General features: G+C 44.1%; 1 protein-coding gene across 2 annotated transcripts in view; it reads left to right on the forward strand.

Moving 5' to 3' along the window:
* The first annotated feature begins 4,229 nt into the window (after window positions 1-4,229).
* DACT1 (dishevelled binding antagonist of beta catenin 1) overlaps window positions 4,230-11,420 on the forward strand; it is a 30,641-nt gene continuing 23,450 nt past the window's right edge. Inside the window, exons 1-3 of one of the 2 annotated variants that reach the window (XM_070797673.1) lie at window positions 4,230-4,900; window positions 7,090-7,222; window positions 8,310-8,465. In XM_070797673.1, the coding sequence (XP_070653774.1) occupies window positions 4,556-4,900; window positions 7,090-7,222; window positions 8,310-8,465 (634 nt within the window). In that variant the 5' untranslated portion in view covers window positions 4,230-4,555. The remainder of the gene's footprint in view (window positions 4,901-7,089; window positions 7,223-8,309; window positions 8,466-11,420) is intronic. The other variant, XM_019967867.2, reaches the window with a different exon arrangement.

The raw sequence follows: 11,420 nt of genomic DNA on the forward strand, positions 1-11,420 counted from the left end.
AAGAGTCTACTTGTAGCTGAAACACGTTTAAATTTTGCCTGGAGATGAAGTAGTCTTATTTCATGGTGTTAGTACCAGAGCAGGTAGTTCTAGGGAATTTGCACAATTGCTGTGCTACGCATTTCATCTATAAAGATGACTAGCTGACATGGCAGAGCTAAGGGACTGAAGTTCAAAGTTGGTGTAGACATCTGTGATTGACTGTAGGGAATGCCAGGCACTGCCAGACAGATGTGTTGGGAATTCACCCCCAACCTTCATGGAATCACCTTGTGCTCACTCCTTCAAGAGAAATCTGGTGAAGGGGAACTTTAACAATGCTGAAAAAGAGCTAAACGATAACCTTTTCTTCCAGGAATAAGGATGCCTCTGGTTGTGCACGAGTCAGTGAGAGTAGGAGCTGTCTCATAGCCTTGCAGACAAGACCTGCATTGTCCAAGGTTGCTGTTTCCGCTGCCATTCCCTGGTTCCCCTCTGCCCTCAAAAGATTTGTAAAGTGGTCAGGGCCATGATGTTGCCCAGTTTTGCTACCAACTTTCTTTTCTCTTGATCTTTTGTTTCAATGTCTGCTTTCTTTCGTCTATGTGCTCACTGAAGCCTAATTGTGGGGGTCAAGCTATAATTAGTTTATATATGAAGTTTAATTCACTGTGGCTCTTCTGGCATTAGACTCAAATGGGCTTTGATGTCTGGCTGGAGCTTTGATCCCTGTCCCTCGAATGGTGGTCATCACCCCAACTCAAAAGACTGCCTTTTATTTTTTTCCCTCCTATTAGGAGACAGCTTTTCCCAATTACATCATTTGTGTTTGTTTGGCCATAAAAGCTGGAAGGCATCATTTTGTTGCATTGCTCTATAGCTAAACGTGCAATTGATGCTCCTTACTTTGCTGGGCTGCAAAAAAATGTTCACTGCTGGATAAGGCATTTGTACAATGATGCTCAGACTTTGTGGGGGGTGCTGTTGGGAGTCGTTCTGCCCAAGGGCAAAGCGTCAGACTGTGTCATCTGAGGGACCTTTCCTGGCTTTGCCCAGGAAATGTCTTTAAGTGTAAGCCACATGACTGTGATATATTCAGTCAAGATTCTTTTTCATGCTGGCAACTTTATCTTACTCTCTAGATCCTCCGGGTGGCAGATCCACCCCGTCTTTAATGTCACACATTCTGAGTGTCGATTAGCAGCCTTTCTGAGAAGACAGAAGCCTCCAGGGAAAGCAAAAGAACTAAAGAGAGCTGAGCAATACTAGAAAAGAGATAACAAAGTAGCATTGGTGGAGGAAGAAGCACCAGTACTTGCTTTAAAAAGAAAAGGAAAGAAAAATCAAAACAGTAGGGCAAAGTGAGATCCTGTAGCTGACAGGAAGGAGCAGCAAACAGTGGGTGATTACCTTCAACTGCTTCCCAAATACCTGCAACCAAAACAAAGACTCAAAGAGGAAAGAAAGCCTAAGAAAGAAAGACTAAATTGGAGAGGAGAAATAGGCTGTTGGGTTAAAAAGAGAATAGGGGCAACCCAACCAGGCACACTTAATCTGACAACATTAGTTTTCCTGGAAAAACAATTACAGCGTTGAGCTCCTTGGTTCTAACTTCACTTGACAGCCTGAGTTTGTTTTAATTGGTGCATGAATGAACAGCATTATTTATTAATGTGTAATGGATACTTTGGAAAGCATAACCTCTTTTCCTATTTGTGACCATTTTATTGGTGGAGCCGTTTGAATAGATTAGTTTTAATATTTAAACTTGCTGGGAACACTTTTTCATGGACATGTACAAGCTGTTATGGCAAATGGTTTGCTTTGGGCTAATGAGCCAGCTCGAAGCTGCATTTGGTGAGGAGGGGGCTGGGGAGGTATAGAGGTTTGGAGACACAGTGACTTGTCTGTCTACTTTAACAAGATTTATTAGTAGTGTGTAAAAACATGTTTCGGCTTTTTTCCCCCCTCTCGACTATATAAATATAGTTGTCAATGTGTGACATAACACAGGCCCCAATAATAGACTCCACCCAGCCAGAAGGAATCTAATTCAGAACTAGAAAGCAAGAAACTTGCCTATAAATGAAAGGCACAAGACAATGACAGAGGACAAAGGGGTGTGGCATTTGGCAAAGAGGACCAGTCATTATTCTTTAGTGCTTTACTAAAATAGGAAGGAAAATTTGGTTCCTTTATTATCAAGTACTGTGTTTGGCACACAGTAGGCATAAAGCTTAGATGAGCTGAAGAGAATTAATTTTGTATGCTGATGAGCACCCAAGCATAATTCCATTTTTACATTTTTAGATTTAATATACAATCTAGTTAATGGTGAATCATGGTTGTAGTTATAGTTCCAATTATGACTGTGAGGGCAGCAATGGGGAGGTCAATGGAGAGTGGCTAGAGAATTCTTATTTTTGCTTTTTGGTAAATGTGAAATTGTTTTTTGCAGAAATTAAGTTAGTTAGACACTGTGTTAATGAAAAAACAATTTACAACCAACCTGAAGTTTCTTGAATGATTGCAAAGGCATTGTCCTGACTATAGTAATACTTATTGTTAGGTCACTCAATCGTGTCTGACTCTTTGCGACCCCATGGACTGCAGCAGGGCAGGCTTCCCTGTCCTTCACCATCTCCCAGAGTTTGCTCAAACTTATGTCCATTGAGTCGGTGATGCCATCCAACCATCGCGTCCTCTGTCGTCCCCTTCTCCTCCTGCCTTCTGTCTTTCCCAGCATCAAGGTGTCTTCTAATGAGTCTTTTCCAATAGTAACATTAAGAGAAAAATAATCACTGCCTTCGAGGAATCCTAATAATGTAATTGGAGAGAACAGATACACATAAATACCTATGTACATAGTTATGTGTGTGCATAACCGGATAAATAACCATGCAAAGAGCATTTGGTAAGAATCAAATATTCATGCAGTTGACTGGAATTCAGAGGAGAGAAGTGAACTGATCTTGGAGGGAAGAAGGTTGGCCCACACAGAGGGGAGAAAGGAAGAATTCTTAACAGGGGTAAGAAGCTTAAGAAAGGTCTAAGAGTCTTAAATAATGATATAAAATGCATACAACATTGTGCCTGAACTTCAGCAAACTGCAACTGGCTGAATTCAATTTCTGAGTACATCTCTTGGACGTACTGCTTTTAAAACAGATATGGTACTTTTCCATGGACAAGCCGACGAGAGGCATTTCCAGACCCCATCTCACTGAAATGCCCTGAGACCTGTGTCCCAAGCATAGATGACAATATTACAAATGCAACCGCAGGGGGAAAGTTTGTTAAGTCCTTCTGGAGGAAGAAAAGAAAGATACAACTTAACTCACATAACCTTTACTCTCTCTGTGCCTGTGCCACTGTAAACACACTATATATATATATATATATTATATACTGTATATTATTATAATTCTTACAACAGGCACCTTGTTAGTAGTTCCATTTTACCCTTGGGGAAACGGAGGCACAGAGAGGTGAAGTTACTTGCCTGCGCAGCTAGTCTTGGCAGGAAAGGGGATTCAAATTCAGGCAATCCGGTTTCAGAGCTCTTGTGCTTGCAGACTAAATAACAACAATAAAAAACTCTTAACAAAAAACCCCAAAGCGCGCAAGCGCACGCGCACCCCCTAAGCCCGGAGCTTGTAGAAGAATTGATGCAACCGCTGGCTGTACAGCGACATCCTCCTGCCTAATTTTAAATGCCTTCCATGAAAAGATTAAAACAACAGCAGCAAAACCAAGAGTTCAACAGTTTTCGGACAACGCTGCACTGTGCCTTGTAGGGCTTGCCTTTACAACTTGGAATCACAAAAGCCAACTCCAAGAAAAAGTCTTTGAATACACTCGCAGTACCTTACTTGGTAAGGTGGAAGAAACCTAAACCAGCCTGAGTGGATACGAACAGTGGACGTGTGGGGAAAGGGTTAACATGGTGGGCTGCAACTCGGTCGAGTTTCAGAAAGTTCTCTGGGGAGCCCAACTGCTGCGTCCCTTGGCGGACCCTGCCAGCGAAGCCGGCTGTAACAGGATGCTGGGGCTCGGGGTGCTCGCCCCTGGCTTTGTGCGATTGTAAAGAACCAATAAGAAGCGAGGCAAAAACTGGGTGCCGTAAACCCGAAAAGGGGGCGAGGAGGCCCGCGGGGAAGAGCGGGGGAGGAGAGAGGGAGGAGCGTGGAGGGCCAGGCGAGCAGGAGGCCGGCGCCGAGCGCGAGCGGCGCCCCTGACACTAGAGGGGGAAGCCGAGGGGGAGCGGGCCTCGCAGCCGAGGGGCCGGCGCGGGGAGGGGGTTCGCCTGGCCGCCGCGCGTGACGTAGCGCCGGGCAGGGCGTTATCAGCTGCGGGGCCGCGGAGAGGGACGCGCGGCGACAGCGGACGGCGCCGCCCGGGGCCCGGACGGCTGCAGCCCGGGGCCGCGCGCGGGTCCTGAGCGCTCCGGGTCCCCGCCCCCGCCGCCGCGCCCTGCCGCCGGGAGGCATGAGCCCGAGGCCGCAGCCCTAGCGCCCGCTCCTCCGCCCGGGCGGCCCGGCTGCGGGGACGGGTGCGCGCGGCCGGGTTGGGGGCCATGAAGCCGAGTCCGACTGGGACGGCTAAGGAGCAGGAGCCGCCGGCGCCGGCCCGGGGAGAGCAGCGCACGGCGGAGCCTGAGGGACGCTGGCGGGAGAAGGGCGAGGCGGACACGGAGCGGCAGCGCACCCGCGAGCGGCAGGAGGCCACGCTGGCCGGGCTGGCGGAGCTGGAGTACCTGCGCCAGCGCCAGGAGCTGCTGGTCCGGGGCGCCCTGCGCGGCACGGGGGGCGCGGGGGCCGCTGCAGCCCGCGCTGGGGAGCTGCCGGGGGAGGCGGCGCAGCGCAACCGCCTGGAGGAGAAGTTCTTGGAGGAGAACATCTTGCTGCTGCGGAAGCAATTGGTAGGTCGTGTCCGGAGGTGGGGGCACGGCTGTCCCTGCCCACGGGCCGGGGGTCGGGCAGGTGGTCCGTGGTGGGTGCCTCTAGCTAGGAGCAACCCTCTGGCTTCCCGGGACCCCCGCCCGGCTCTTCCCTGACCTGGGTTCCTGCGGGTCCCCGGGGGCGCGTGTGTTGTCGACGCCCACGCGATCCCGGCGTGTGCCCGCTTTGTGTCAGGTGAGGGGCCGGAGACCCCGCGCGGACTGCCCGGGAGAGGCTGGCCGCTCTCTCCTCCGGCCCTGCCTTCGGGATTCTTGGAGTAGTCTGGTCGGAACCTCCAATCGCTCTAGTTAGACGCATGCCTGCCCTCTCCCCGAAGGTTTGCAAACCCTCATTTAAAACAGCATTTCTTTGGAGGGCTTCTTGGCTTTAGGTCCTCCCGCCGAGAGGGGACAAAAGCCGAGGAGGGGACTTTGGGGCGCGATTGACTGTCCAGTGCCGAATTTTACTATTACACGGAAGCGGCCGCGGGGAGCCCTGCCTGCCCCTCCCTGGGCTCCCCACCTCCAGCCTGCCAGCTTTTGCCTACTCTGCTGCTTAATTTCAGATAGAAGCCCTTTGTATAAGACGGCTAAAACAGATGCACATGATGGAAATTTGGCTGGAGAAAGTGCCCCCTCCTCTCATAGGTACTGCTCGTTGTGACTTGAGGTGGAGGTGGGCGGAAGGGAAAACCTCCTCTCAGGGAGCATTTATCTTATTGGATTTGTGTCAGCATCTCAGACATTCTCTACCGTCTTCATTAACGGGGAAGAAAAAGAACTTTGACGCTTAATGTATTGATGAACAGCTTTGACCCAGCCTCAGAGAAATGGCGGCAGCTTTGTTTCCATGACCTCAAAAATGTAGTTTTGAAAACAGGAAAAAAAAAAAAAATCCTTATCTGACCATGTGATACTATCTGAAACTAGACATATACTAGATAATGTCTCTCCTGCTAACAGAGTGATGCCTTGTGGTTGTTGAGTGTTTTCTTGTATTATCTTTTTTCAGATAATTTGTCTCTTTTTTGAGCGTCAAAGTGATTTTACTTGGTTGGTTCATTTTTTTCCTGAAGAAACTCGTTCTAACAAACAAGCATGTTATGTGTCCAAGCTTTTTAAGTTCAAGGACAGACAAGAGGAACAGATACTCATATGCATCTGTTTTGTAAGGCTGTGTGGAAGTAGTGGTTTGTGCAATACCTCAGGTTTGGCATTTTGCTGTGGTTTTTGGTAGCAGACTGATTTGAGTCAATTGTTGCTGGTTGTGCCTGGTCATTGACATTCTGTGCATTGTCTTATACAATAGCACCTTCTTGTCTTCATGAATCTCACAATTGTGAGTGGCACATTCCTGTTGTTCCCTGGAGAGGGGCAAGACAGCATGTCAGGAGAATTCCCGTCCAGTCAGTGTTTGTGGTACTATTTTCATTTGTAGACTTGGCATTTGTGATTTGAACCAGATGCCTTTGAGTTTTCTTTTCTTTTTTTTTTGCTTTCCCAGCAATAGGAAGCACTAGGTGGCGGTGTGACTTAGCACTACAATCTGTCACCTTTGGAAACCCGAGTTGAGTTCAAATCTTGATGGACCTTCCCTTGAGGGTTTTGGATTCTGCCAGCTCACATTATACTTGGCACTGGCTATTAGTATTAGTTTCTCACTTTCAAAGGCCCTAAGACTGATTAAACCCCACAAAGTGACTAATAGAAATCAAAACTCTGCAGGACATTTGGCCAGAAAATCTCACCTAAGAAAGATTATAGTGTATTGTAGGAAATCTGTTACACTCTGACTTCAAATTAAAGAGTTTACTGTGAAGTACTGTTTTGTAATAAATTGGCTGTACACAGAGGTGTTTTTTTTTTTTTTAATCTCAGTGGGTTTTTCATATCCCTACCTATAAAAAGTAAGTTTATATATATATTAGCTGAAACTAAAACCAAGTTTTGTTTTTATGAAGAAAATTTATATCACTGCAAAATGTGAGAAAGTGGAATTAAACAGGACATATTCTTGAAGTTTTTCTTCACTTCAGATCATCCAGTAAAATTTTGGTTTTGAAAAATTTAGGGAACTCTTCAGATGGTAATTTGAATACTTAGAGCCAACTTTGTAGTTCTTTGTCACCAGAATTTTTTTTTTTTTCCTTTCTCTGTTTCTTCCTCATCAGAATTGTTTGAGGAGAAGAGATGCTGGTTTGTTGAACCAGTTGCAGGAACTCGACAAGCAGATAAGTGACCTCAGACTGGATGTGGAAAAGACATCTGAAGAGCGCCTGGAGACAGACAGCCGCCCCAGCTCAGGTGAGTGTGGGGGCACGAGGAGAAACTCTGCTGTCATGAGTTCTGTCTCGGCTCCCTGTGCTTAGCATTCTCAGACCTGCAAAGGACAATGGAGTTTGTTTCCAGTACAGAGAGACTACAGCAAAACAAAACAAGAAAAGTCTGTTATTCAGTTGCATGACAGGGAAACAAAATCAGGCAATAAATTTATTGAAATATAGTTGATTTACAGTGTTGTGTTAATTTCTGCTGTACAACAAGTGATTCAGTTACTTGTATATATATTCTTATCTATTATGGTTTATCACAGGATGTAGTTTCCTGTGCTGTACAGTAAGATCTTGTTGTTTATCCATTTTCTTTTTTTTTTAATTGATTTTTAATTGGGAGAAAATTGCCATCCATTTTCTACGTAATGATTTGTATCAGCCGATGCCAGATTCCCAATCTATCCCTGCCCACCATTCCCCAGCAACCACAAGTCTGTTCTTTTATATCTGTGAGTCTATTTCTGTTTCATAGATGAGTTCATTAGATAACAAAATTTTTAATAATGAGACTCATCTGACTGAAGTCCCCTGAGTTTAAAAATAAAAGCTTCTATGCAAATTTCTGGAAGCGTGATCCTCCTTTGAAACTTGAGAAAGTCAGAACAGGGCTAGAAAATTAGTCACACTTCAGCTTCCTGAGACCACTTCAAAAGTTTTCTTTTTTCCTTTTAAACCATTTGGCTCCTTACATAGATTTGTTTTTCTCTTCAGGTTATTTTTTTCTGAAATGTTTGTGAAAAAGTTGACACTCTCACAGATCTGAGTCTCTTTCCTTGCCCATCTTTAAAGGTAGGGTCAAGGAGGAAGGTCAGTTTGAGAGTGAGAGTACTCTCAACTTTGAAACGTACTTGTAGTTATGGGCTTTTTGCCTTTTTCTGAGGATTGCTGGAAACGAAACCCTAAAGTCAAGACACTATATCTCATGAACCAAAATTGCCATCCCTCCCTCCATATTCTCTTTTCTGTCTTTTGTACATGATTACCCCTTTTCCTTTTAAGCACAAATGTGTATTTTTGCTTGACATGATCTTAATTTCAAATGATGTTTTGATTTGTAGGGTTTTATGAACTGAGTGATGGGGCTTCAGGATCCCTGTCCAATTCCTCGAACTCGGTCTTCAGTGAGTGTTTATCCAGTTGTCATTCCAGCACCTGCTTCTGCAGCCCCTTGGAGGCAACCTTGACTATCTCAGATGGTTGCCCCAAATCTGCAGGTAAGACTTTTTAGAATTGACATTTAAAAAATTTCTTTTCAATTGGAGGATAATTGCTTTACAGCATTGTCTTGGCTTCTGTCATATAACAGTTTGAATCAGGCATAAACATACATATGTCCCCTCTCTCTTGAACCTACCCCCACTGCACACCATCCCACCCTTCTAAGTTGTCACAGAGCACTGCATTGAGCTCCCTGTGTTATATAGAAATTTCCCATTAGCTATCTCTTTTACATATGGTAATATATATATTTCAATGCTACTCTCTCAATTGGTTCCACCCTCTCCTTCCCTCTGTATCCAAAGTCTGTTCTCTATATCTGCTTCTCTATTCCTGTCCTGCAAATAGGTTCATCGGTACCATTTTTCTAGATTCCATATATATACATTAATATATGTTATTTGTTTTTCTCTTTCTGACTTACTTCACTATATAACAGGCTCTAGGTTCATCTACCTTCCTAGAACTGACTCAAATGAGTTCCTTTTTATGGCTGAGTAGTTTTCCATTGTGTATATGTACCACAACTTCTTCATCTACAGAATTGATAGACATTTTTAATTGGAAGGGGTCAAAGGTCCTTAAAAGTTGTCTAGCTTCAGCCCCTTCTACTGATGAAAAACAAAGAGAACTTCATCTGCTTTTTGCCTTTAGTGCCATAGCTACCTCTAGGATCAAGATCACCACTATTCCCAGTCCTTTTTGGGTGTTACCTGGCTTTATATCCTGATGGTAGCAAGATAGCTTATCTTTAGAAATCCTGTCCCAATATTATAGATCTTGAGCTCTGTTTCTGAATCTTTGCTGTTAACTTGTTTCCGTTTTCAAGATTACTTTAGATCTGCTTTCTTCTTCCTTTAATCATTTAAAGTTAAGGCTTCTCTGGTAACTCAGTCAGTGAAGAATCCTCCTGCAATACAGGAGACCCAGGTTTGATTCCTGGGTCAGGAAGATCCCCTGGAGAAGGATATGGCAATCCACTCCAGTATTCTTGCCTGGGAGATCCCATGGACAGAGGAGCCTGGCAGGCTACAGTCCATGGGATCATAGGAGTTGGACATGACTAAACCACCACCACCAAAGCTTACATCAAATTAAATATATCTGTCAGCCTGCTTAAGAGCTGCTTGGCTCTTCTGGTGGCAGTGGCCCTGCGTGTTCTCCAGAATGCCTTGTGTGATGGCAGCTTTCTCTTCTTTTAGAAGGTGGATGGGGTTAGATCCCCTCGACCATTTCCCCCTTTGGGGCTATTATTGCAGTGATCTCTAGAGAGAATCATGCCATTGTTGGTTCTGGAAGAGTTTCTCCATTTCCACTATGTGTCTCACACACTGCTGTATGCTCCGCGTACATTTCTCTGCTTTGAATCCTCCATACAGTTCTGCAAGGTGCAAGTGTTGTCAGCAACCATTTTATGTATCAGAAAATGGAGGCCCAGTGAGGTTAAGTTTGGTAAGTTGCTTAAGACTATATATAGTGAGTAAGTGGCAGAAGCAGGGTTCAAGCTTAGGACTAACTGCTAGATCCTTGTTTTTCCACCACACTAAGGGAATTCAGAAAGTGTTGTGTTCAACCTTCTCATCAAACAGGAGGAATTTGGTTTTACATGCCTTTTTTCAGAGACTCCTGGTTTTGCTGAATGGCAGAGTTGTTGCTGAAATTTGGGACATCTTCCTTAGTTCAGATTTAGTGTGATTCCTCAGAAGAGCAGAGAAAATACAGAGATTAAAGGAGGCGATAGGTTCTGGCACAAGTCACTATACCCTTGGTTTTATGTATTGTCCACTTAGGTATAGGCTGAATTTCTGAGGTCTAGGCAGTGCAAACATAACACCAAACAACTGAGGCTGCTAATCAGCTGGTGTCTCTGTAGTGTGTGGTGTTAGCAGCAATCATTTGGGGAAGCACAGATCTGTGTTATCTAGAGTGTCTGGGTCTCAAGTTCATTGGTAATTGCTGCCTTTCATTCTGCAGATTTGGTTTCAGAGGGAAATTTTATAAACCCATTAAAGGTACTTTGGTATAGGTTTTCCTTAAGGACAGACTCCTCTATCCCAAATGTCACATCTTCTCATAATTGAGACAGTTGGGTTGGCCTTTGGGGGCTGGGATGTCTGTCTTGTTCCTTAACTCTAGAAAAGAGGGAACAGGGACGAGAGGTGTCATGTAGGTAAATGTGGCTTTGAGTAAGATAAGGATAGGCCTTGGGGTAGTGAGGAAGAATGAGCACAGATATTACCTAGAGAGATTTCCCCTTCTTACAACGAACTGTTTATTGGGAGTGGAAGTGGAAATGGGGACATGACACATTTATTTTATAATAAACTTTTGTTTACAAATGAGTATCATTTCTGGGTCTAGACTGGCCCTGCCACCCAGACTGCTAATAATCATAGAAATTCACAGGGTTTTTCTTTAAACAATTAACATATAATCTAGCACATAGTAGGTTTTCAATATTTGAGTGAATAAATATAATTATAATGGAAAGCAGATTAAATAGGGACAAAAACTTTGATCTTCTGTAACTAAAAGTCACACAGAGGACTTGATATTTATAATATATACCAGGATAAGAGAGCAGAATAATCTAATTAAGCAAGAAAGCTTAATTTCATTGTATTTTGGCATCTATGTTTTTGAGATGTGGAAATTTTATTCATTAGTACTACTCCTCAATCTTTTAAAGCCTTATCAAAAGTTCCTTCATAAAATATTGTGCTTTATTTTTTAGTATAACTATTAAAAACATAAGGTGATTATTATTTAAATTTAGTTTTGATTGAAATTAGTTTCCCTGACCTTTCAATTGACAGTTATATTCAAACACATGTCATTAAGAATTAGGTCTAAAAAAAAATTCAAAATCAGGAGAAAGCCCATGAAAGTATAGTTTATCTCAAGTACTTAAAGGGAAACCAGGAATAGAACACAGAAGGGAAAGTGGCCCA

The sequence above is a fragment of the Bos indicus genome, chromosome 10 (genome assembly GCF_029378745.1).
Source record: "Bos indicus isolate NIAB-ARS_2022 breed Sahiwal x Tharparkar chromosome 10, NIAB-ARS_B.indTharparkar_mat_pri_1.0, whole genome shotgun sequence".
NCBI lineage: Eukaryota > Metazoa > Chordata > Mammalia > Artiodactyla > Bovidae > Bos > Bos indicus.